The 24441-nt window shown below is 35.1% G+C and overlaps 1 protein-coding gene across 2 annotated transcripts; it reads left to right on the top strand.

Moving 5' to 3' along the window:
- The first annotated feature begins 131 nt into the window (after nt 1-131).
- LOC131849022 (gelsolin-like) lies at nt 132-21091 on the top strand. Of its 2 annotated transcripts, none has more exons than XM_059198999.1 (12): nt 132-209; nt 5466-5580; nt 6118-6198; nt 8775-8849; nt 10152-10344; nt 14191-14306; nt 15854-16031; nt 16775-16875; nt 17738-17854; nt 18246-18314; nt 19187-19249; nt 20990-21091. In XM_059198999.1, the coding sequence occupies exons 2-12, from the start codon at nt 5467-5469 to the stop codon at nt 21089-21091; spliced, it is 1209 nt and encodes a 402-aa protein (XP_059054982.1). In that variant the 5' UTR covers nt 132-209; nt 5466. The 2 variants fall into 2 exon arrangements, with proteins under 2 accessions (XP_059054982.1, XP_059054983.1); XM_059199000.1 differs by lacking the exon at nt 132-209 and adding an exon at nt 2133-2206.
- Nucleotides 21092-24441: the final 3350 nt, after the last annotated feature.

Below are 24441 nucleotides of genomic sequence, written 5' to 3'. Positions count from 1 at the left end.
AAATAGCCACACAATGCGAGCATCACCTGGTGATACACTAGTGTACATCATATCTGTGAGTTGACCTATGGCTCTATTTACTATATTTAATACATGTATATATATATATATCATAAACAATAATTGTGACAGTTGTGCTCTGTATTTGACACCCACATAGCATGTTTTTAGTTATAATATTTCGAAGAAAGTGACCAAATATTTGCTAGGTAAGTGTTTTTTTTATATACTGTTTTAAACTTGACGCGGTCATTATTTATACATATAATTAGTAAAAATCACGGGATCTTACCACGTTTTATATTTATTTGCTGAGTTCCCGATATTTCGGTAGTGTTTCGACCACCATGATCACGGGTAAACTGAAGAGCAGCGGGTAGATGGAAAATGAAATCTTTTTATGGGCAGACATATGCGTCTACCTTCACACGTCTTCGTTTGTTGCTACTACTGGAACTCGCTCGATATTCATCTCGGCAAACTGTACTCACAGTATCTTTACGTACATTTAATACACTTTTTGATCGCGTTTTTTGTTTTTGTTTAATTAAACCAATCACTGGATTCCAGGCATTAGAGAGCCTATAGCTGTCTTCTCGATTGAAATTTTTTGTTTTTTTATTAATATCTTGAGGATAAGATACAGAGTAGATTGGCGATATGGCAGCAAAAGCTGGAAAGTGGTGGCTTAAAGATAAGTAATTCCAAAACGGAATACATGTTTTGCGACTTTGGCGGTCTTTCTGGCTCTGCAGCCATTTATTTAGGTTCACTCCTCCAAAGCAATGGCGAATTAGACCGAACCATATAGCACAGGATTAACTCAGGTTGGATGAAGTGGCGGCAGGTTACGGCGACGACGACTCACGAGTTCCCCTTAAACTTAAGGGCAGAATTTACAAGACCATGATCCGGCCTGCTATTTTGTATGGATCAGAGTGCTGGCCCATAAAGGTGACGGATGAGAGACGACTGCATGCAACTGAAATGCGAATGTTGAGATGGATATCTTGAGATGGATGGACTGTGTGAAAGATGATATGGTGAGAAAGGGAGTAAATAACGAATGACTGCGAACAGAGATGAATGGAAGAGAAAAACATATTACGAGGACCACAAATAAATGGGATAAGGAAGAATCGAGACTCTAGAGGTTATATTATTATTTATTTCAGGCCACTAGGCCCATGTTATACATACCTTATAGACTAACATACATATGAAATACCTAATATTTTAAAACTAATCTTAGATATAAAATTCTCGTGTCACAGTTTTCGTTCCCATACTCCTCCGAAACGGCTTGACCGATTCTCATGAAATTTTGTGAGCGTATTGAGTAGGTCTGAGGATCGGCCAACATCTATTTTTCATCCCCCTAAATGTTAAGGGTAGTTCACCCCTAATTTTTTTATTTTTATTTTAAGGTAAAACGTTTGCCGGGACAGCTAGTATAATATATATATATTATTAATCCATACATATGAATAAAATTGGAGTGTCTGTTTGTAATATTGAAATAACCGTTTTATACTACATGCATATGAATATAAATACGGTACATACACCAAAATAACGTTTTTTACAATTTTTATCTGTCTGTCTATTTGTTGCGTCTAATCTCTGACACGGATGGACCGATTTTGTCGGCACATTTTTTGGCAAGTAGCTAATGTAATAAGGAGTAACTTAGGCTACTTTTAATATATGAATAAAAAAGAAACTTTACGAATTAATTAAAACATATCATGTAATAAGCAATACACTTATACAGCCTTGTATTAATTATAAATAAAATTAAATAACTATTATTACAATGATTTTAAAATATAAACGTGTTAGCAATAAGCTCTAAGGTTTTATTAAATTAATTTAATAAATAATTCAATTTCATTGTAAATAATTTCATAAAAAAAGGACTTATATTGATTCAAATATATGAACAACTTTTACCAGTCAACCGAAAAACCTTACATTTCTTTAACAAAGAACCCTAAAAACTCAATTAAATAATACCAGTCCACTTATAAAGATCCAATTAAGTAATAAAAACAATATTGACCCTACATGACCATATTCGACAACCATGTCCGAGTTACGATTGCGTCCATCTTGAATCTTGGCTAGTGTTTCCCGCGCTGTCATTGACTGCGCATGCGTATTACAGTGATTGTGTTGATAAATAAAATAATAACATTACAATAATGTAAGTAATATTTGTTATTAGTTTTTCTATAAAATGTTGATTTATTGAATTAATATTGAAATATTGGGGTTAGTATTAGAGAAATTGTGTTAAGATATATTAAAAACTAGTTTAGAATTGCCGTTCATTTTAGATAAATGACTAGTTTTCTTGTTACCTACATAAGTCTTGATCTCGTTACGGTTTAAAGATTTTGATTTTTGTGATAACTTTCAAAGTATTATATGTTGCTTTATCTTAACATATATATATTATTAGGTGTGATTCGCAACTTGGTCGGCTTGAAATTTACCTCTTTTTTATTAGAATAAATAAACTAAAATTAACCCAATCTTCTAACATTAGCTAACTGCGAATGTAAGTCCCGGCAAAATTATTCCAGTCGTCTCAGAGATCAGCAAGACTAACAGACATACGAACAAAAATATTAAATTATTTATTTGATATTAATACTATAGCATGAGATTTTTCCAGAACCCACGAAGGGTTAATACTGTCTAACATATTGTTATAAATTTTTTCTTATAACTTACGACTTACCCCGTTAACAGGTTCCGGCATGACGTCGACTTCAGGGATGTCCCACCTGTATAAAATAAATAGAATAGAAATCATTTATTCAAATAAACTTATTTTAAGCACTTTTAAATAATCATGACAATGTTTTTAATCTACCGCGCATTCGGAAAACTGTCTCATCACAAGAAACTTGCGTGTTACTCTTTCAAATAATCCTTGTAACTTTACATTTTTAAGTCGAAACGTGTAAATTCAAATTAACAACTAGCATTAATTTATTAGGGACAATTATGCATACACAATAAGACGAAATCAGTCGTAATGATTATAGCAGACCAGTCCCTACAAGCAGCACTCGCTCACGAGTATGACGTATGAGTCAACCATCACTGCGCTCGACCATATTTTAGTATAAAATAAATAAAATTGAAGAGTTTGTTTGTAATTTCAAATTAACAACTCTCAACTAAATGCATATAAAAGTATATACAGTACGTACAACAAACAAAACAAAATATCTACCTATTTGTTCTTGCTAATCTCTAAGGGTCGGCAACGTGCACGTGACACCTCTGGTGTTTCAGGCGTCCGTAGGCTACGGTAACCGTTTACCATCAGATGGGCCGTATGTTTGTTTAGTACACCACAGCGACTAAAATAGGTAAGACCGATGGTCATTCCAGAGGAATAAAGTGCCATTACCCTGTAATTTCACTGCCATATACTTCAACCGAAAAACATCTTTCAAAGGAAAATAGGTAAAAATGTGTATATATATTTTTTATATTAAGTATTTTTAAGGCCTTGGAAACATCCTTCCAGCCAAATAATTACATGATACACATACAGCTTATCTAATAATTACTACTGTTAGAGCGTCCTTATGGTATTTAGGATGAAGTCATATATAATCTGATAAGTTTCAGGTTTTTGTAGTAGATGACAATTTTTTTTTCGGATCACTCTAATGCTGTTGGCCGCAGCTGGCCTTTACAGCTTCACCGGACGTTAGGAGCGAGTGCAGATGGCACTCCAAACCCGCGGAAGGACTTATGGAGCGACTGAAGGCCAACTCCCGTCTGACGGATACGACTTTAGTCTGGGGGCACCGCTAGGGGTTCGAACCTCGGCTCAGGCCGTCGTAATATCGATCCCTGTTTGAATTGGACGGGGGATCGATGTGAAGTGTAGATGACAAGAGCCGGTTTATTTCATCTATATTATACTAGCTGTGCCGTATAATATAGTTCGCGAGGAATATTATTTAGGCTTAGGTACCTTCCTAATATTATTTAGTATTTGTTGTACATTTGGAATGTACAACAAATAATAATGACGTAATAACATGTAACTAAATTCGAAAGTAATCCACTAATGACGACTTAAATAAACAAAACAATGACCCAAATAAAGAAAACATACTATATTAAAATACTATACAATGTCTTCGTACGCACTAAATTAGAAAGTAACGTATGGAACCCACATGAATCAAAATATATACTCATGGTGGAGAAACTCTAAAAGAATTTATACGATATGTATATCAAAGGCAGTACGGTTATAGTCACATACCCTAATATATATCCTACTATGTTTTTGTTGGGGATGGTGGGATATGACACACTCGAAGTAAGACGGAAGATTGCATTAATGGAATATGTAGTCAAAGTCATGAGAGGTGAAAAATGTAACCAAGCGGTATTAACATCGGTGTCCATAAGAGCGCCCAATAATTACGTACAAGCACGAAGATAAACTTGTTCGGTGTTCCATGGAGAAGAACAGAGCTGGCCAAACAGGCTCCTATTTCTCTGGCATTGAGTCTACTCAACGGTGTAGTTAGTCGCTTTCCAGATCTCGATATATTTACTTGTGATTTGCTGGAGTTTCGTAAGATGGCAGTAGATTATTTATGTAGTATGTTACATTAAAATTAGGTATTATTTTTTCTTTTGTTTCCTTGTGTAATTAGTGTGTATGTATGTAATTAGTATTTATAATTGTGTGTATTTGTATACAATCTTCCTAAGCGAGCATATTGGGAGACTGTAAAGCTTACTTAGTATGATGTAAATAAATAAATAAATAAATATCGTCTACCATCTCCATGAGATGGTAACGCATTTTCGTGACTGAAGTATCGTAATACCCAACGTTATATAGAAGTTTCACTTCAAAAATCAAAATGTGTATTTCAGACTACGCAATTCTAGTCTTGGAAAATTAATGAAGCATGATTGAGATCATTGTCTGGATACGAAAACAATCTATATATGAACAGGACAAACAAACAAAGAGAATATAAATCCAATTAGAGCATTAGCTATGTGTACAAGGTCACTGAGATTTAGTCATCATTACTCATTGCCTACGAGTTAAGTTATTGAACGTTTAAATTTTACCTTCCTCATAAAAACACCTTTATATACTACTAGCTGTACCCGCGAAATCGTCCGCGTAAAATGACTTTGAGCAAATAATGACAAAATATTTAATAATCTGACCCAATGAATGCCAAATAAAAAAGTTTCAAGCTTCTAACTTTAAAAATGACTATACTTACATACAATCCTTCATCACCCCTTTCAACCCCTTTCAACCCCTTGCAACCCCCTTACAACCCTTTTTTCGTATTAAAAAGTAGCCTATGTCCTATCTCAGGGTCTAGACTATCTGTGTACCGAGTGATTCGACCGGCAGACCAGGCAGTCAACTCAACTTGTGTTTTTCATTACAGAATGAGGGTGTTACACATTGTAGCGCTTGCAGCGCTGACTGTAGCGGTCAACTGCCGCACCACTGTGAAGCAGCAGACAGAGATCACACCACAGATTACATCTCTCACCGACAAGGTAATTCACTAGTTTTCATCATCATCTGCTTCTTCCTTATCCCATTTATTTGTAGTCGGCGTAATATTTTTATATTTCGGACTACTCTAATGCTGTTGTCTGCAGCTGGCCTTTACTTGCTTGCCTGGATTTGCTTGCTTGCTCGATATGTTTGCTTTGACGACCTCGGTGGTCTAGCGGTCTAGCACACCTTTACGTCCGATGGCAGCGGGTTCGATTCTCCGCACGGCACAAACATTTGTATCCATGAGTATGATTGTTTGTATCGGTCTGGGTGTTTTCTATGTATAATATGTATGTATTTACAAAAAAAAAACTATATATATATATATGTATCAGTTATCTAGTATCCATAACACAAGATTTAGCTAGCTTGACTTAGGTCTAGATGTCGCTGTGTGAATTGTCCTGAGATAATTTTTAATATTATAAGCTCTTGTCTTGAAGGTTTCAATATCGTGTCTCGGTTCAGGTTTATAATATTAGTAAGATATATATATATATATATATTTTGATTATAGCATATTATGTTTTCAGGATGCCAGAAGAAAAGCATCTGTACATCCTCTGTTTGCTAACGCTGGACGCCAGGCTGGAGTTGAGGTCTGGAGAATAAAGGTATGTAGACTGGTAGAAATAATAATTAATTTTGTTTACTCACAGTCAACTTATCATCCAAATTTGAATTTAAAAATGAATCTGTATTATTGTAAACATGTACAACATTTATTTGTAAGGGATACAAGCTGAGTTTCTTGTCAGTTCTCATCTCGATATCACTCCGAACTGACGGTAGATTTGACATATCATAAGTCTGTAATAGACCTACATGAATAAAGATATTTTGAATGCGAGGTGAGTTTCTTGTCAGTTTTTCTCATCTCGATATCACTCCGAACTGACAGTAGATTTGACAAATCATAAGAGTCTGTAATAGACCTACATGAATAGAGATATTTTGAATACGAGGTGAGTTTCTTGTCAGTTTTTCTCATCTCGAAATCATTCCGAACTGACGGTAGATTTGACATATCATAAGAGTCTGTAATAGACCTACATGAATAAAGATATTTTGAATACGAGGTGAGTTTCTTGTCAGTTCTTCTCATCTGGAAATCATTCCGAACTGACGGTAGATTTGACATATCATAAGTCTGTAATAGACCTACATGAATAAAGATATTTTGAATACGAGGTCAGTTTCTTGTCAGTTCTTCTCATCTCGAAATCATTCCGAACTGACGGTAGATTTGACATATCACAAGAGTCTGTAATAGACCTACATGAATAAAGATATTTTTAATTTTAATTTACTAACTGACATCGTCCGTGTGGAATTAGGTTAAAATCCAATTTTTTTTTTTACAATTTACTTTTTTGATTACATAAATTAAAATTCAAATATAAAGTGACCTAAGTTAATCCTTATCTACATATTAATAAGTAAAGCAAAATCTTTGGACCACTTCTTACGAAAATTCCGCGCACGATGTAGTATGAAATTTCTCACACTTATAGTTTACCAGCTGATCTCGCGATTTAGCGTTTAGCGTGGAAAAAATTTTCTAAAGTTTCTTTAAATAAAAGTAGCCTAAGTTACTCCTTATTACATTAGCTACCTGCCAAAAAAAGTCCCGTCAAAATCGATCCAGCCATTTCAGAGATTAGACGGAACAAACAGACAGACAGACAGACAAAAATTGTAAAAAATGTTATTTTGGTGTATGTACCGTATTTATATTCATGTGCATGTAGTAAAAAACTTGTTTCAATATTACAAACAGACACTCCAATTTTATTTATATGTATAGATATATGTATGTATGTATAGATAGATGTATATATGTATGTATAGAAATATTATATAGAGAATTAGTGCAGAATGCTAATGTCTGTTTACTAAACTGGACGGTAGGGAAAAATATGAATTACAAAAAAACTTGATGTTCATAAGCGGCTAAAATGTCCTACATGTATTAATGATTTCTGTTTTGATTTGTTTTGTTTATCTAGGAGTATAAAATATATTTTACAAGGTAATCTCTAGGAGAAGAATGCCCAGAATTTGATAACCTTATGTTGTGTAGATAACGACAGATAAGTTATGATCTCGCGTAAACCAAACCTAACAAATCATTTTATTTTATACTAGCTGTACTCGCGACTTCGTCCGCGTGGAAGTTAATGTTATTTTTCTAAAATAAATATAGCCTAAGTTACTCCTTATGACATCAGCTACCTGCCAAAAAAAGTCCCATCAAATACGGTCCAACCATTTCAGAGATTAGCCGGAACAAACAGACAGACAGACAGACAAAAATTGTAAAAAATGTTATTTTAGTGTATGTACCGTATTTATATGCATGTGCATGAAAAATTGTAATGGTTGGAAATGAAAAAATGGTTATTTCAATATTACAAACAAACACTCCAATTTTATTTATATGTATAGATATAAATTGACAGAAATTGTATACATTATCTATATATAGTCGCAGATTCGATTCCTCGCACGGCACAAACATTTGTATTCATGAGTATGATTGTTAGTATTGGTCTGGGTGTTTCCTATTTATATTATGTATTGCAAAACATCGTATCTAAGTATTTATATCAGTTGTCTAGTACTCATAACACAAGCCCTGCTTACCGTGGGACTAGATGGCGCTGTGTTAATTGTCCAGGGTTATTTATTTATTTATATCAGTTGTCTAGTACTCATAACACAAGCTCTGCTTACCGTGGGACTAGATGGCGCTGTGGTAATTGTCCAGGGTTATTTATTTATTTATATCAGTTGTCTAGTACCCATGACACAAGCTCTGCTTACCGTGGGACTAGATGGCGCTGTGTTAATTGTCCAGGGATATCCTTATTATAACGGTGGCTCTATACATCCTAATTTGAATTTAAAAATGATTCTGTATTATCGTAAACATTCACAAGTTCATTTGAAAAAAATACGAGCTGAGTTTCTTGTCAGTTCTCATCTCGAAATCATTCCGAACTGACGGTAGATTTGACATATCATAAGAGTCTGTAATAGACCTACATGAATAAAGATATTTTGATTTGATTTGACGGTCGAAATACTATAAACGAAAATGTAATAAATTTTATAATTTTTTTTATTTCTTTGTACGAGGCTAAATATTTTTAAGTTGGCAACCCTGATAGATAAATTGTTGTTCCAGGATTTCAATCCGGAAGTGGTATCACAGAGAGACTACGGCAAGTTCTACAAGGGAGACTCTTACATCATACTCAAGGTATAATAAAATTTTTTAAACGAGCATTTAAAATTTAAAATCCTATGACGCAGTTTATTAAGTACTAGTTGACCCGCGCAACTTCGTCTGCATTTCATTTGCAATATTTGTGTGGTGGTGGTCGGGACCTTTTGCAATATTTTTCATTGCTCCGCTCCTATTGGTCGTAGCGTAATGTTATATAGCTTAAAGCCTTCCTCGATAAATGGACTATCCAACACAAAAAGAATTTTTCAATTCGAACCAGTGGTTCCTGAGATTAGCGCGTACAAACAAGCAAATAAACTCTTCAGCTTTATAATATTAGTATAGATTCAGGACGTCCCAGGATACTACAAAAAATAGGACATGTCCTGGGAAAGCGGCAGGAAAGCACCACTCTACATCTGTTTTTTTTTGTAATGAATGATAATGTACTGGTGCACCCGCCTGCGCTAACGGTTTACGCTGGCGGGGCACCAGTGGAGGATGATAAGATGAGCATGAGGTCAGGTCAGTTAGCACAGCGTGGTAAATTCACCAGGAATTTATTACGATGGTTTCCAGGAGCCGCGTGGAGGTTAACCTAACATTGTATATTGCTAGCAATTATGTTTCTATCATCATCATTAACAATCCCTTTAGAATTAAATGAAGGCAAACCACTATGCCATGACTACCTCAAATATTATTATTTAATTCTTATTATATAAAAAAAACTTCCATTCAAAAGAGCAACACAAGTTTCTTGCTCATTCTTCTTGTAATGAGTCTGCGTTCCAAATGAGTGGTAGAATAAAATATTAGACTATTCAAAAGTGCTTGTATTGAGTTTATTTCAATAAAGATTATTTCTATTTCAAGAAATAGTCCTACCATTTTGTGTGCTATCCGGTTAGTACGTCATAGTGTCGCCGGTCCATTGAAGGTTATTATATCCGGATTTATGTTACACGAGTTTTTGCCCGCGGCTTCGCTCGCGTTATTTATCCCCTTAGGGGTGGAATTTATCAAAATCCTTTCTTAGGGAATGCCTACATCATAGTAGGTTTATGCATGCAAAATGCAGCCCGATCGATTTAAAAATGACAAAGTTTCATACAAACTTTCATGCCCTATTTTATCCTCTTGGGGATAGAATTAATCAAAATCCTTTCTTAGCGGATGGATGCCTACGTCATAACATCTACCTGCATGTCAAATTTCAGCCCGATCCGTCCAGTGGTTTGGGCTGTGCGTTGATAGATCACTATGTCAGTCACCTTTGAGTTGTATATTTTTTTATATATAATATAATTAATTAAATATGGTTTTCTTCACCAGACAACAGCGGATAAGAAGAATAAGCTGTCCTGGGACATATACTACTGGATAGGCAGTGAGTCCACGCAAGACGAGTCGGGGGCTGCGGCTATATACAGCGTCGGCCTCGATGACAAGTTCAACGGTGCTGCTGTACAGCACAGGGAGACACAAGGATATGAAAGCCAGCAATTCACGGCCTTATTCCCATCTGGTAAGTGTCTATTTTGCTTGTAATAAATATATTTTTTTGGGTATTAATTCAAAAGTAAATGTAACTGGCAGCCTTCAAATATGTGTGTTGCCATGTCAAACAAAAAAAAAGATAGTTGAAAAAAAAAATTCAAATCAACAGAAACATTAACACATTTTATTTTTGTTTCATTTCATATAAATATAATTTTAAATTTTAAATGTATCAACCATCCCTCAAATCCTCGATCAGGTTTAAAAAGTGAGTTTATAGAAAATATGCAATGTACAACCTTATTCTGATCTGATAAGTGTCTATTTTGCTTGCAATGTTACTAATATTATAAACGCGAAAATGTGTGGATGTTTGTTACTATTTCACGCAAAAACTACTCGACTGATTTTGATGTAACTTTACAGTAATATAGTTTATGCATCAGAATAAAACATAGGCAATAAATATTATGTAAATTGGGCGAAATAAAATGATAAGTGCCAAGTAAATGTGATGCAAACAAAGTTGCGCGAATCAGCTAGTAAATAATATGTATATGTATATAATTAGTGTATTTATTGTATTAAAAAAAAGGTCGATTCTATTCATGTATGTATGTACCCGTAGTTATGTGTATTTTGTTATTATAATGTTATCTAAATATATATAACTCAAAGGTGACTGACATAGTGATCTATCAACGCACAGCCCAAACCACTGGACGGATCGGGCTGAAATTTGGCATGCAGGTAGATGTTATGACGTAGGCACCCGCTAAGAAAGGATTTTGATTAATTCTACCCCCAAGGGGATAAAATAGGGGTTGAAAGTTTGTATGAAACTTTGTCAATTATAAACCGATCGGGCTGAAACTTTGCACGCATAAAGCTACTATGACGTAGGCATCCCCTAGAAAAGGATTTTAATAAATTCCACCCCTAAGGGGATAAATTAACAGGAGAGAAGCCGCGGGCAAAAGCTAGTTTTATTATAATTCTTTTAGCCGCATTCAAGTATCTCCGCAGCTCAAAGGTGTACTTTGATGTGTGACTGGGAGAGAATGCTGTAGCATTTGGTCCACCTTTTGTAGCAATTCTAGTGGTCACAATAAAGCAAAATAAAATATATCTAGGTACACCTTGCGTTTTTCTTTTTTTCGGATTACTCTAATGCTGTCGGCCGCAGCTGGCCTTTACAGCTTCACCGGACGATAGGGGCGAGTGCAGATGGCACTCCAAACCACAGGAAGGACTAGTATTTACAATTCTTGCTTCTCAATACATTTATGAAAATATCATCTATACCAGAAGGAATATAGACAGTTTCAAAAGAGTTAGTGATTGCACTAATAAAAGCGTACGTAACAATAACAAATTGATTTTACCTAAATGTCGTTTGGCTAAAGTTAGTAATTCGTTTTATGGCAATTGCGTAAGGTTTTACAATAAAATACCAGAGTCTGTTATAAATCTACCAGAAAAAAGATTTAAATGTCAAATAAAACAGTTCCTTTGCAAAAAAGCTTACTATAAAATTGAAGAATTCGTTAACGATAATAATGTTTTTATAGAAAAACTTTAAATCCATAGCACTGACAATATTATCTGATTACACTAATAATGAGTGCGTAGCGACTTCTATGTTGATTATCGCATGCCTCTTACTTGTTATACTGTAATTATTTATATAAAAAAAAAAACATCTATTAAAAAGAGCAACACACAAGTTTCTTGCTCAGTCTTCTTGTGATGAATCTGCATTCTGAATGAGTGGTAGAATCAAAATATGACTATTCAAAAGTACTTGTAATGAGTTTATTTGAATAAAGATTATTTCTATTTTTATTATTTCTATTTCTATTATTCCTATTTCTATTAAGATCATGAAACCTAACATGGTAGTACCATGTGACCACTTACCAGTTTTATTAAGACCGAAGGTTTAAAAGCTGCGTTAATTGAAAACTGCGTTAATTAAAAACTGTGTTAATTGCTACAATTGCGTACATCATCCTATTACTCAAGTATTGATATTGAATTGTTAATTGCTACAACTTCTGCTCTGAGTCGCAATAAAAACAATTGACCACAACTGCCTGTAATTGTTCACTTTAATTAAACTAAAAACATTAAATTAATAGAATAGAATAGAAAATCATTTATTCAAATAAACTTACATTGAAGCACTTTTGAATAGTCATTACATTTTTTAATCTACCGCTCGTTCGGAAAGCTGTCTCATCACAAGGAGAACGAGCAAGATACTTGCGTGTTGCTCTTTTAAATAATTTTATTATTACTTTACATTTTTAAGTTTAAGTGTGTGAATACAAACCACCAATTAGCACTAATTCTATTAAATACTCAAATAGAAAAAATATTGAATATATAACCAACTGGTTAAACAATTAATAAGAGTAAATCAGTCATAGTGATTAGAGCAGACCAGTCCCTACAAGCAGCACCCGTTCACGAGTATGACGGATGAGCCAGCCATCACTGCGCTCGACCATATTTTAGGGAGCCCAATGACCCGGCCGACCACGCCGCCACAAGTCTGGACATTTTAGTGAGCATGACTACTCAAAACACTAGACTACGTCAAAGCTACTTACAATTGCTATCTGATAGTTATAGTATTCACATTTTACATAAGAATGCATGCGGCAATCAATACAAAAACCGCTACGCTTTCATATTTCTAAAATCAATCAATTAAATCAAGAAAGCAATGAGATAATTAAATTAAAATCTCCTTGAACTTGTAATATAGAATAGATTGCACGTCTCTGCATAAAAACATATTATCAATATTATAAACTCGAGTTTGAGAGTACTGAGTATGGATGGAAGTTTTGTTAGTCTTTTACGCAAAAACTACTAAACGGATTTCGATGAAACCTTACAGTAATGTAGCTTATACATCAAAGTAATATATAGGCTATAAATTTCACGCGCATAAAATCGCGGGCAAAGCTAATAGTTCATAAAACAAAATTGTAAAAAAAACGACTTATAAGACAATCAAAACAACTGTGCACATAAAATTACTTTAAGTTTTATGAATTTACTAACTGTGCCCGCGATTTCACTCGCGAAATTTATAGCCTATATGTTATTCTGATATATAAGCTATATTACTGTAAAGTTTCATCAAAATCCGTTCAGTAGTTTTTGCTTTAAAGAGTAACAAACATCCATCCATACTCACAAATTTTCACGTTTATAATATTAACTTGCTTTTGTCCGCGGCTTCGCTCGCGTTAATTTATCCCCTTAGGGGTGGAATTTATTAAAATCCTTTCTTAGGGGATGCCTACGTCATAGTAGCTTTATGCATGCAAAGTCTCAGCTCGATCGGTTTAAAATTGACAAAGTTTCATACAAACTTTCATCATCTATTTTATCCCCTTGGGGGTAGAATTAATCAAAATCCTTTCTTAGCGGATGCCTACGTCATAACATCTACCTGCATGCCAAATTTCAGTCGGATCCGTCCAGTGGTTTGGGCTGTGCGTTGATAGATCACTATGTCAGTCACCATTGAGTTATATGTATATATTTAGATAACAAGCTTTTTTACATTAAGGCCTCCGGTGATAATGAGCATTGTAGCTTCGGCTGCAGCAATACACCAAGTTCTTTTTAGCTATTAGCTAATAAAAAAAAAAACTTGACGTTCGCAAGCGGCTAAAATATCCTATATTAATAAATAATCTTTGAAATATTTAAAAGATGGCCTCAGAATTCTAGCGGTTTAGCACTCCGCTTTCCTTCCAATGGTCGCGGGTTCGATTCCTCGCACGCAAACATTTGCCTTCATGAATGTATTGAGTCCACATTACTAACAATTCACTTCCCCCTTTTCATCCAGGTGTACAATACCAGAATGGCGGATACCCTACAGCATTCCGTCACGTGACCACCAATGCTGGAGCCGAGAAGCGCCTCATCCAAGTCAAGGGCAGGAGAAACGTACGGGTTCGCCAAGTGAGTGTTATTAGCTGATCAGATTATTACATAGCCCAAAAATCCAGAACTTTCCAGGCCCGAAACATATAATAATGGGATTGTCCATTAATCACGTGAGGCTTGACCCCCTGCTATCGATCCCCAGTCCAATTCAAACGGGGATCGAAATTACGACGGCCTGAGCCGAGGTTCGAACCCCTACTGGTGCCCTCAGACTAAAGTCGTATCCGTCGGCCAGGAGTTGGCCTTCAGCCGCTCCATAAGTCCTTCCGCGGGTTTGGAGTGCACCTGCACTCGCCCCATAACGTCCGGTGAAGCTGTAAAGGCCAGCTACGGTCAACAGCATTAGAGTAGACCAAAAAAAAAAAGTGAGGCTTGAAAGGGGGGGCGAAAATCGTTTGGTAAAAATCACGAAAATATCACAAGGAGAAGGGGGAGTGTAGTAAGATATCACGTGTATCTACTTTTATGGCAATCAAAAACAACCTGCAACCCAGTCTAGACATTTTTATCATGGTCCTTAATCTATATATATATAAAAATGAATGCTGTTCGTTAGTCTCACTAAAACTCGGGATCGGCTGAACCGATTTCGCTAAGTTTAGTCTTGAAATATTGGTGCAAGTTCAGAGGAGGTTTAAACGGTGATAAAATATGAAGAAATTGTTTAGAAAATAATAAAAGCAGCAATTTTATTATTACAGCCCATACAAACTGTTCGTACCTGTCTAACAGGGTTAATTCAGAAATTTATAGTGTAACTAATTTTAAAAAAAACTCGAAGTTTTCGGGATGAGCTAGCTAGCTATTTTATAGATGATTATGGAATGGTTCACCCGCCTACGCTGGCGGGGCACCAGTGGAGGATGATAAGATGAGCATGAGGTCAGGTCAGTTAGCAAATTGTGACAAATTCACCAGGAATTTATCACGACAGTGTCCAGGGGAACCGTGTGGAGACCAACCGGACTACCTGACTAGCAATGTACCATACATTGCTAGCAATAATAATAATAATAATCTTTATTAAATTCAGAAGGATCGTTACAATATTATTTATACAATAGGTACACATTCCAGACAATATCAATCCTTTCAGTATTTATGTGTAGTCCTGGCTTCTGAACTAGCATTAGCCGTATGACAGATATAAGATCATCAATTCACATTACCAAGAATCCCCTTTCCCTCTGATTATTATATTACTAAGCCAATAATCTGCCAATAATGACTGCTTCTATAAATGAGACAGCTATAATTTTAAACCAGCTTAATAGGAAAACTGGATTAATGGAAACCCTTAATAATAGAATAGAAAATCATTTACCCAAATAAACCTAATTTAAGCACTCTTGAATAGTCATAGTTATCTCTCTTTCAATCTACGATCATTCGGAAAGCTGTCTCATCACAAGAAGAAACTTGCGTGTTACTCTTTTAAATAATCATTTAAAAGTATAACTTTGAAATCCCAATTAACCGGCTTTCACTGTATAATGTCATCAAAAGAAATCTGCACGCATGTCCAATACACTGAACATTATATTTATTATATACACCTTCAGGTGGACCCGAGCATCTCGTCAATGAACAAAGGCGACTGCTTCATCCTGGATGTGGATCATGACGTTTATATATATGTGGGCCCCAACTCCAGGAATGTGGAGAAGCTGAAGGCGGTCTCTGTTGCTAACCAGATCAGAGATCAAGACCATGTGGGTAGAGCTCGGGTTGAAACCATAGGTATGTATTTTTGTTTTACCCACTGCAATCGATCCCCCGTCTAATTCAAACGGGGATCGAAATTACGACGGCCTGAGCCGAGGTTCGAACCCCTAACGGTGCCCTCAGACCGAAGTCTTATCCGTCAGGCGGGAGTTGTCCTTCAGCCGCTCCAGACGTCCTTCCTTTGGTTTGGAGTGCCATCTGCACTAGCTCCTAACGTGCGGTGCAGCTGTAAAGGCCAGCTGCGGCCAACAGCAGAGTAGTCCGAAAATAAAATGTAGTTTTAACATACCAGCTGACCCGCTATACTAAAGTACGTGTAGTTTTTGCGTGAAAGAATATTCCATCCAAAAATTGGATGTATTTTTGATGTATCGTATGATATATACATCAAAAAGACATCCATCCATCCATACTCACAAACTTTCGCGTTTATTATATTAGTAAGATGTATCATAACAATAATAATCTCAGGACAATTCACACAGCGCCATCTAGACCCAAGTTAAGCTAGCTAAAGCTTGTATTATGGGTACTAGACAACTGATACAAATACATAGATTTATATTCGTAAATACATAAATATTATACATAGAAAACATCCTGACCGACACAAATAATCATACTCATGAATACAAATGTTTGTGTCAAGGAATCGACCCCGCGACCATCGGAATTAAGGTGGTATGTTACACCACTAGACCACCGAGGCTATCAAATAATAAACGAAAGTTTATCTATAACTAAGATCCCCTTTTCAGACCAATACTCCAGCGACGTGGATGTTCAGAAGTTCTTCACTGCTCTTGGCTCCGGTGCTAAGGACAGCGTGCCTGACGCCACCGCCGGTGGTGATGACCAGGTAATCATCACCTAGTTGGATTGTTCCTGATTTATTTTATTGGGGGAGTTTGGGCTATTATCAGGTGCTAAGACCTGTAGCACTGCGACTTACATAGATCTATTGTGCTCGTCCTTTTTCAAAATTCGCTACCTAGACCCGTCAGGGACAAGAATTGAAGGATATTTTTTATCTCCTCAGGATAGAGTGTAAACTTTCCAAAGGAGATATTTCGCTTATGCATGAGTGGGCCACAACCACATAGGATGTGTAGTGGCGTTTCCTCTTCTGCTCGGAAAAATCTACAGATGTTTAGCTAAGGCCTAATTTCGCCATGTGGTTATTCAAAAAACAACATTGGCGGTGATCTACCAAGATCTTTTAGATCAAAACTAACAATATATTGATGGAAGATAGTCGAAAAAATTTCAATAATGTTGAATCTTTTTGGTTTGTTAATAATCGAGTTAAATATTATGTTTATGGGGCCGAAAACCTGGCCGTTTTTTTTCGGACTTTCTAATGCTGTTGGCCGCAGCTGGCCTTTACAGCTTCACCGGACGATAGGGGGCGAGTGCAGATGGCACTCCAAACCAAAGGAAGGACTTATGGAGCGGCTGAAGGACAACTCCCGCTTGACGGATACGACTTTATTGTAATATCGCTAGGGGTTCGAACCTCGGCTCAGACCGACGTAATTTCTATCCCCGTTTGTATTGAACGGGGGATCGGAGATCTACATCTGTAACATTTCTACTTCCAGAGCTCCTTTAGTCATCGCTAGGGGTTCGAACCTCGGCTCAGGCCATCATAATTTCGATCCCCGTTTGAATTGGAAGGGGGATCAATCATAGATCTACATCTGTATTATTTTTACTTCCAGAGCTTCGAGAGGAACGAAGAACAGAATGTAATTTTAACTGAAGTGTCCGACAGCAGCGGGAAATTGGTAGCGACACCCGTGTCGAGACCATTCCGACAGGAACAACTCAAAAAGCAGGTAACTGTAACTGTAAAATTGACACACCCTATATATATAAATATATATAGGCTGTATCAATCAGCTATATATACATATCTATAGGATGTACCAATCAGCTGGTATATATACATATCTATAGGGAGTACCAATCAGCTGATATATATACATATCTATAGTGTGTACCAATCAGCTGGTATATATGCATATCTATAGGGTGTACCAATCAGTTGATATATATACATATCTATAGGGTGTACCAATCTTGAATGTAACTTTTTTTAAATAAAATCAATAGCTTAGCAATAAGGCCGTCTTTTAAACTTGTATATTTTATACCCTTTGATGGGGTGATAGACTTGTCTTTGCGGGTGAAAATCACAAAATTATTATTATATTATTTCTTTCTAAGGACGTGTACATATTGGACACCATCAGCGGGGGCGTGTACGTGTGGGTCGGGAAACAATCCTCAGAGAGGGTAAGTTATATTTACTTACTCTATAATTTTTTAGATACGTTTTTTTTAATACTAATACTTATAATAACCGCCAAGTACTAATGATCTACTACATTACATTAGTAATACTATAAGTTAAAATATTAGGACGATCTGCAATATTCATTTATTTTTTGGTTCGTTTATCCTTTATCGGAAAGACAAAGGGATCTGTGCCCATACAGCCATGTATGCAGGTTTTGATATTCCTAATTTTCTTAGTTTATTTTATTTTTTGAATTTTTGATAATACCATGTTGATGTTTTTAAATACTTAGTATATTGTATATGCCTTGATTTGTTCATTAATGTAGTTGTACAGTGCAAAAAATGTTCTTGAGTCTCCTAATAATTCCTGAAGTGATCGCGGGACATGTCCCACAAGCAATTTCCCGGACAGAACTCGCTTCAAAAAAAATCCTAAGACATCGGAACATACACTCCCCAAGCCCCAAAACTTTCCTACACAACGAGCGACTACCCATACCCATCCGGACGACTCACCACAGTAAAGACCACACCCCGCGCTCCCGCCACATTTTTACTTCACTACACTTTTTTTTTTCACTACACAAGTGTCAACATACAGACAACGGCTAAGTCACAAAGTCTAAACATACTGACAACGGCTGTATGTTTAGACTATTTGCCTTTTCTATATAAATAAAAATAAAAAATAAAAAAAATGTGGCGGGAGCGCGGGGTGTCTTTATTGTGGTGGGTACTCTCACAATCGTTTTGGTATTTTAGTTCTATTTACGTTTTTCAGATATGTTCTACTGTAATATAATTTCTCTTTTCCCTACCAATATTCAATTTTCGCGCCAAAACTGACATTTCTTTTTTTTTTGCAGGAAAAAACTGAAGCTTTGACAAAGGCCCAACAGGTTATAACATCAAAGAGCTATCCGTCTTGGGTATGTTTCCATATATAATTATTTTTGTTTTTTACTGCTTATCCGATCGCGGGTTCGATTCCTCGCACGGGGCAAACATTTGTATTCATGAGTATGATTATTTGTATCGGTCTGGGTGTTGTCTATGTGTATTGATTTATGTATTTACAAATAAATATATCATCACTTATCTAGTACCCATAACACAAGCTCTGCTTACCGTGGGACTAGATGGCGCTGTGTTAATTGTCCAGGGTTATTAATTTATTTATATCAGTTGTCTAGTACCCATAACACAAGCTCTGCTTACCGTGGGACTAGATGGCGCTGTGTTAATTGTCCAGGGTTATTTATTTATTTATATCAGTTGTCTAGTACCCATAACACAAGCTCTGCTTACCGTGGGACTAGATGGCGCTGTGTTAATTGTCCAGGGTTATTTATTTATTTATATCAGTTGTCTAGTACCCATAACACAAGCTCTGCTTACCGTGGGACTAGATGGCGCTGTGTTAATTGTCCAGGGTTATTTATTTATTTATATCAGTTGTCTAGTACCCATAACACAAGCTCTGCTTAACGTGGACCTAGATGGCGCTGTGTTAATTGTCCAGGGTTATTTATTTATTTATATCAGTTGTCTAGTACCCATAACACAAGCTCTGCTTACCGTGGGACTAGATGGCGCTGTATAAATTGTCCAGAGTGATTATTATTTATTTAATGTAATTAGAATGTCAAATAATCTCAATACCAATTTAGTGGTAAATGGTAACCGTTTTTTTTTCATTTACGAGAAAGGAATAATGCACCCGCCTGTGCTAACGGTACCTATACGCTGGCGGGGCACCAGTGGAGGATAAGATGAGCATGAGGTCAGGTCAGTTAGCGTCGTGGCAAAACCACTAAGAACTTATCAAGATGGTTTCCCTATAGTATAACCATATATATAAATAATATAAGTAGATTTTTTTAAATTGTTCTAAGTGTGTATGTATGTATGTGTATATGTATATGTGTAATGAGTGTGAGTGTGCATATATATATATATAAATGTGTAAATGTAATAATGGTTGTCAAGAAATGTTTTTTCTTATACAATGTGCTATTTCATCCCAACATTCATTTACTTTTCTAATCTATTTTATCTACAACTTCTTTTTCTTGAATTCTTTCCTATAGGAAGCCCTCATTACTAATGATCTACATCATTACTGATGAGGCCTTACAAACCCATTGCTAGCACCGTACCATGTCAAGTCGATCTCCACGCGGATCCCCCTGGAAACTGTCGTGATAAGTTCCTAGTGAATTTGTCACGATGTGCTAACTGACCTGACCTCATGCTCATCTTATCCTCCACTGGTGCCCCGCCAGCGTATACCGTTAGCGCAGGCGGGTGCACCATTACATTGTCATCCAGTCAGACATGGCATATTGTTAGGAGTGGGTTTACTACTCCCACTACTAATAATCCCTCCTCTATATGTACATATATATATATTTCGCTTTATTTATGTAATTACATAATTTTAGAAGTATATTTGTACGTTTATATATATATATATATACACCTATATACATATTTTTTTTCTGTATTAATCTATTTAATACTTGTAAAATTGCACCGCTATACTATCTCTGATCAACGCGTCGGTTGACTGGTAGAGAATGCCATCAGGCATTAAGTCCGCCATGTATACAATTTTGTGTGCAAAAGAATAAATAAATAAATATATATATATATATTAAATTTTGCAGGTGAAAGTAACCCGTATACCTCAGGGAACAGAGCCGGCTATATTCAAACAGTACTTCGCCACGTGGAGAGATGTCAACATGTCGCATTCTAGAGTCATCTAAATCTTTGACTTACTGGTTAAACATTGTAAGTAATTTCAAAACTATTAACAAAATAACAATAATCTCAGGAGATTATAAAAAAATCACGCTTATATTTGAGAAATACTGGATTATTCTATAGTGGAGAGGAATAAAATATAATATATAATTCAAATTCAAAAATCATTTATTCATGTAGGACATTTTAGCCGGTTATTAACGTCAAGTTTTTACGTTATAATTTTTTTCCCTACCGTCCAGTTCAATATTCTACATATATATATTTATAATTATATTATATATATCACTAATAATCTACATATTTCCTAATATATCACAATAAATTCAAATTCAAATTCAAAAATCATTTATTCATGTAGGACATTTTAGCCGCTTATAAACGTCAAATTTTTACGTTCTAATTTAATATTAAGTATTAACTAATAATATATAAGCTAGGTGATCCCACATATGTTGTTTTGTCATATACATTAAAATCTTTATAAAAAAAATAGGGGTTGATGGTAGAAGGGTGAAAATCTAGGGTATTGGATTTTTTTTACAATTAAAAAAAACAATAAATAAATTTTTTTTATAAAAAATGACATGACCTTATCAGATAAGGCTATGAAAAGTAGATAGTAGCCTATTCTCAGACTGAATATGGATATAAAAATTCATAAAAATCGGTGAAGCCGTTTCATAGAAGTATGGTAACTAACATTGTGACACGAGAATTTTATATATGATACTAGCTGTCCCGACAAACGTTGTTTTACCTTAAAATTAAAAAAAAAAATTAGGGGTGGACTACCCCTAACATTTAGGGGGAATGGAAGGGGGGGGGGGAAAATAGATGTTGGCCGATTCTCAGATCTACTCAATACGCTCACAAAATTTCGTGAGAATCGGTCAAGCCGTTTCGGAGGAGTATGGGAACAAAAACTGTGACACGAGAATTTTATATATAAGATATACACTTCGTCACGTGGAGAGACGTCAACGTGTCTCATTCTAGAATCATCTAAACCTTACATGAAACCTCAAAACGATCAACAAAACATAAAAATATGCAAAATTATGTTATTACTAGCTTGGCCCGCGGCTTCGCTCACGTTAATTTATCCCTTTGGGGTGGAATTTATCAAAATTCTTTCTTAGGAGATGCTTACATCATAACATCTACCTGCATGCCAAATTTCAGCCAGATCCGTCCAGTGGTTTGGGCCGTGCGTTGATAGATCACTACGTCAGTCACCTTTGAGTTATATATATTTAGATAATTGAATTAAAAACAAATATATGTGTTAAAATATTTAAGTATTAACATAAAATAAATTAACTAAAATAAAAATTAATTGAATATAAAATTGTACTTTAAGACTTTAGATTTAAAGTTTAATATATTTTTTTTCTTTATTACAGGTATCAAAATTGTATCCAGGAACAGTTTATTAACAGATATAAAGTAATAATTTAATACATATATTACATCTATAGGCTACGGTAACCATTTACCATCAGATGGCCCGTATGCTTGTTTACCACCATAGTAGTATAAAAACAACATATTTATGAATATTAACCGACCACAAAATTAAAAATAAATTAGTTTACTAACGAGTATACTTAAAACTAATTTACTAAAAATCCAATGAGTAATTCATAGTGTAACTTAATTTAGTTGCAATATTTTAGTTTATTTTATCTTCGACTATTGTATCTAAACTTGATTTATTCTCACTTTTTTATAATATAATTTGTTGTTTTTTTAATAATAAATAAATTTATTTTATAATGAATGTTGTTAATAATTATATTTCAATGTGTTTTTTATAAAATAAATTCTAGATAAAGTTGCTTTAAATAAAACATTTTTACGATGCTCTGTTTCTTTATTTACTATTAATGCCAGCGATTGCACTCGCATGAAATTTATAGCCTGTCTTATTCAGATGTATAAGCTATATTACTGTAAAGTTACATCAAAATCCGTTCAGTAGTTTTTGCGTAAGAGTAACAAACATCCATACTCACATACTTTCGCGTTTATAATATTAGTAACATATTTACCAGAGGTACACCGTACAAACTCGTCCGCGTGTGTACCTCAGTCCCACATATTTCAGCCTCCAAACAGCTTACAGTCTTAAATTCGAAAACCATGTCCTAGATTGTGTGGGGAATTGCTTCTACAGACTAAAGATATTATACAAAATTCGAAATTATCTTTCAACTGATCTACGTGTTCGACTGTGCGATTCTCTGATATTGTCCAAGCTGAGTTACGGTTTAGCTGTTTTCGGTTCATGTACACTAGCTAGATCACGGCGGCTTATCCAACGTGTACAAAATGCATGCGCCCGTTTTTGCTTCCGTATACCACCGCGTAGTCATGTCTCTCCTTATCTCAATAATGCTAAACTACTAAATTATGTCTTCACGTTACAACCTTTATTTTGCGACTTTGTTGTTTGATGTCATTGAATCCAAAATGCCTGATTACCTTTATAGAAAACTTGTGTGGTCTGGCAATCAGCATGCTTTTAAAACCAGGGCTTCGTTGTATCGACTAGTGACTCCAGCACATCGGACTACTGCCTTCAGAGGCAGTTTCAGATATATGGCCTCCAAGTGTTGGAATAACTTACCTCCTCCTATTCGTAATATAAAAACTAAAGTGAATTTTAAAAACCTTTTAAAAAAACACTTATTGTCTGAACAACTGACTTTAAATAGGAGGTCCTTTATCTGAGGAGTCTTTTTTTCAACGACCGAAGTCGGTAAGCATGGTCAGGAACAATAATGTCTGACTCACGGCGCGTTTAGCCAGCGACCTTGTATATGCAACAACTATTATTTATGTACGTAGTATGTATCTATAGGTTAACAATATATGTATACATAACACACCACTTCATTTTTAATCTATTTGTATATTGTATAATGTTTTGTAATAGTATAATTTTTTAAGAGCTCGAAGTGTAATATATAAACATTCACGTATATATGTATGTAAGTATGTATTTAATTATAGGAGCCAACAGAGTATCAGCGCTGCAGACTTATCTGTAGCTTCATGCTGAGTTGGTTGCCTCTTCATCATTGCGAGTTGCGACACATAAAGCCACCTCCATTTTTATTTTATTTTGTAATATTATATTTCTGTATTATTTAATCTGTAAACTTTATTTCTATTTATAAAATGTATCTCATGTATGCTATGTGTTTGTAATGGTTGAATAAAGAACTTATCTATCTATCTATCTATCTATCTATCTTACAAAGCAAGCTAAACATAATTGAGTAATGAATAATATTTTCTATTTTTTTTCCATATTATTTATTCGATATCTATTATAATATTATTA

This window comes from Achroia grisella, unplaced genomic scaffold (assembly GCF_030625045.1).
Source record: "Achroia grisella isolate CSIRO2021 unplaced genomic scaffold, CSIRO_AGI_Agris_v1 utg628, whole genome shotgun sequence".
Classification (NCBI taxonomy): Eukaryota; Metazoa; Arthropoda; class Insecta; order Lepidoptera; family Pyralidae; genus Achroia; species Achroia grisella.
Note: the sequence above shows the minus strand (reverse complement) of the source record. Positions and strands in the feature narration are given on the sequence as shown.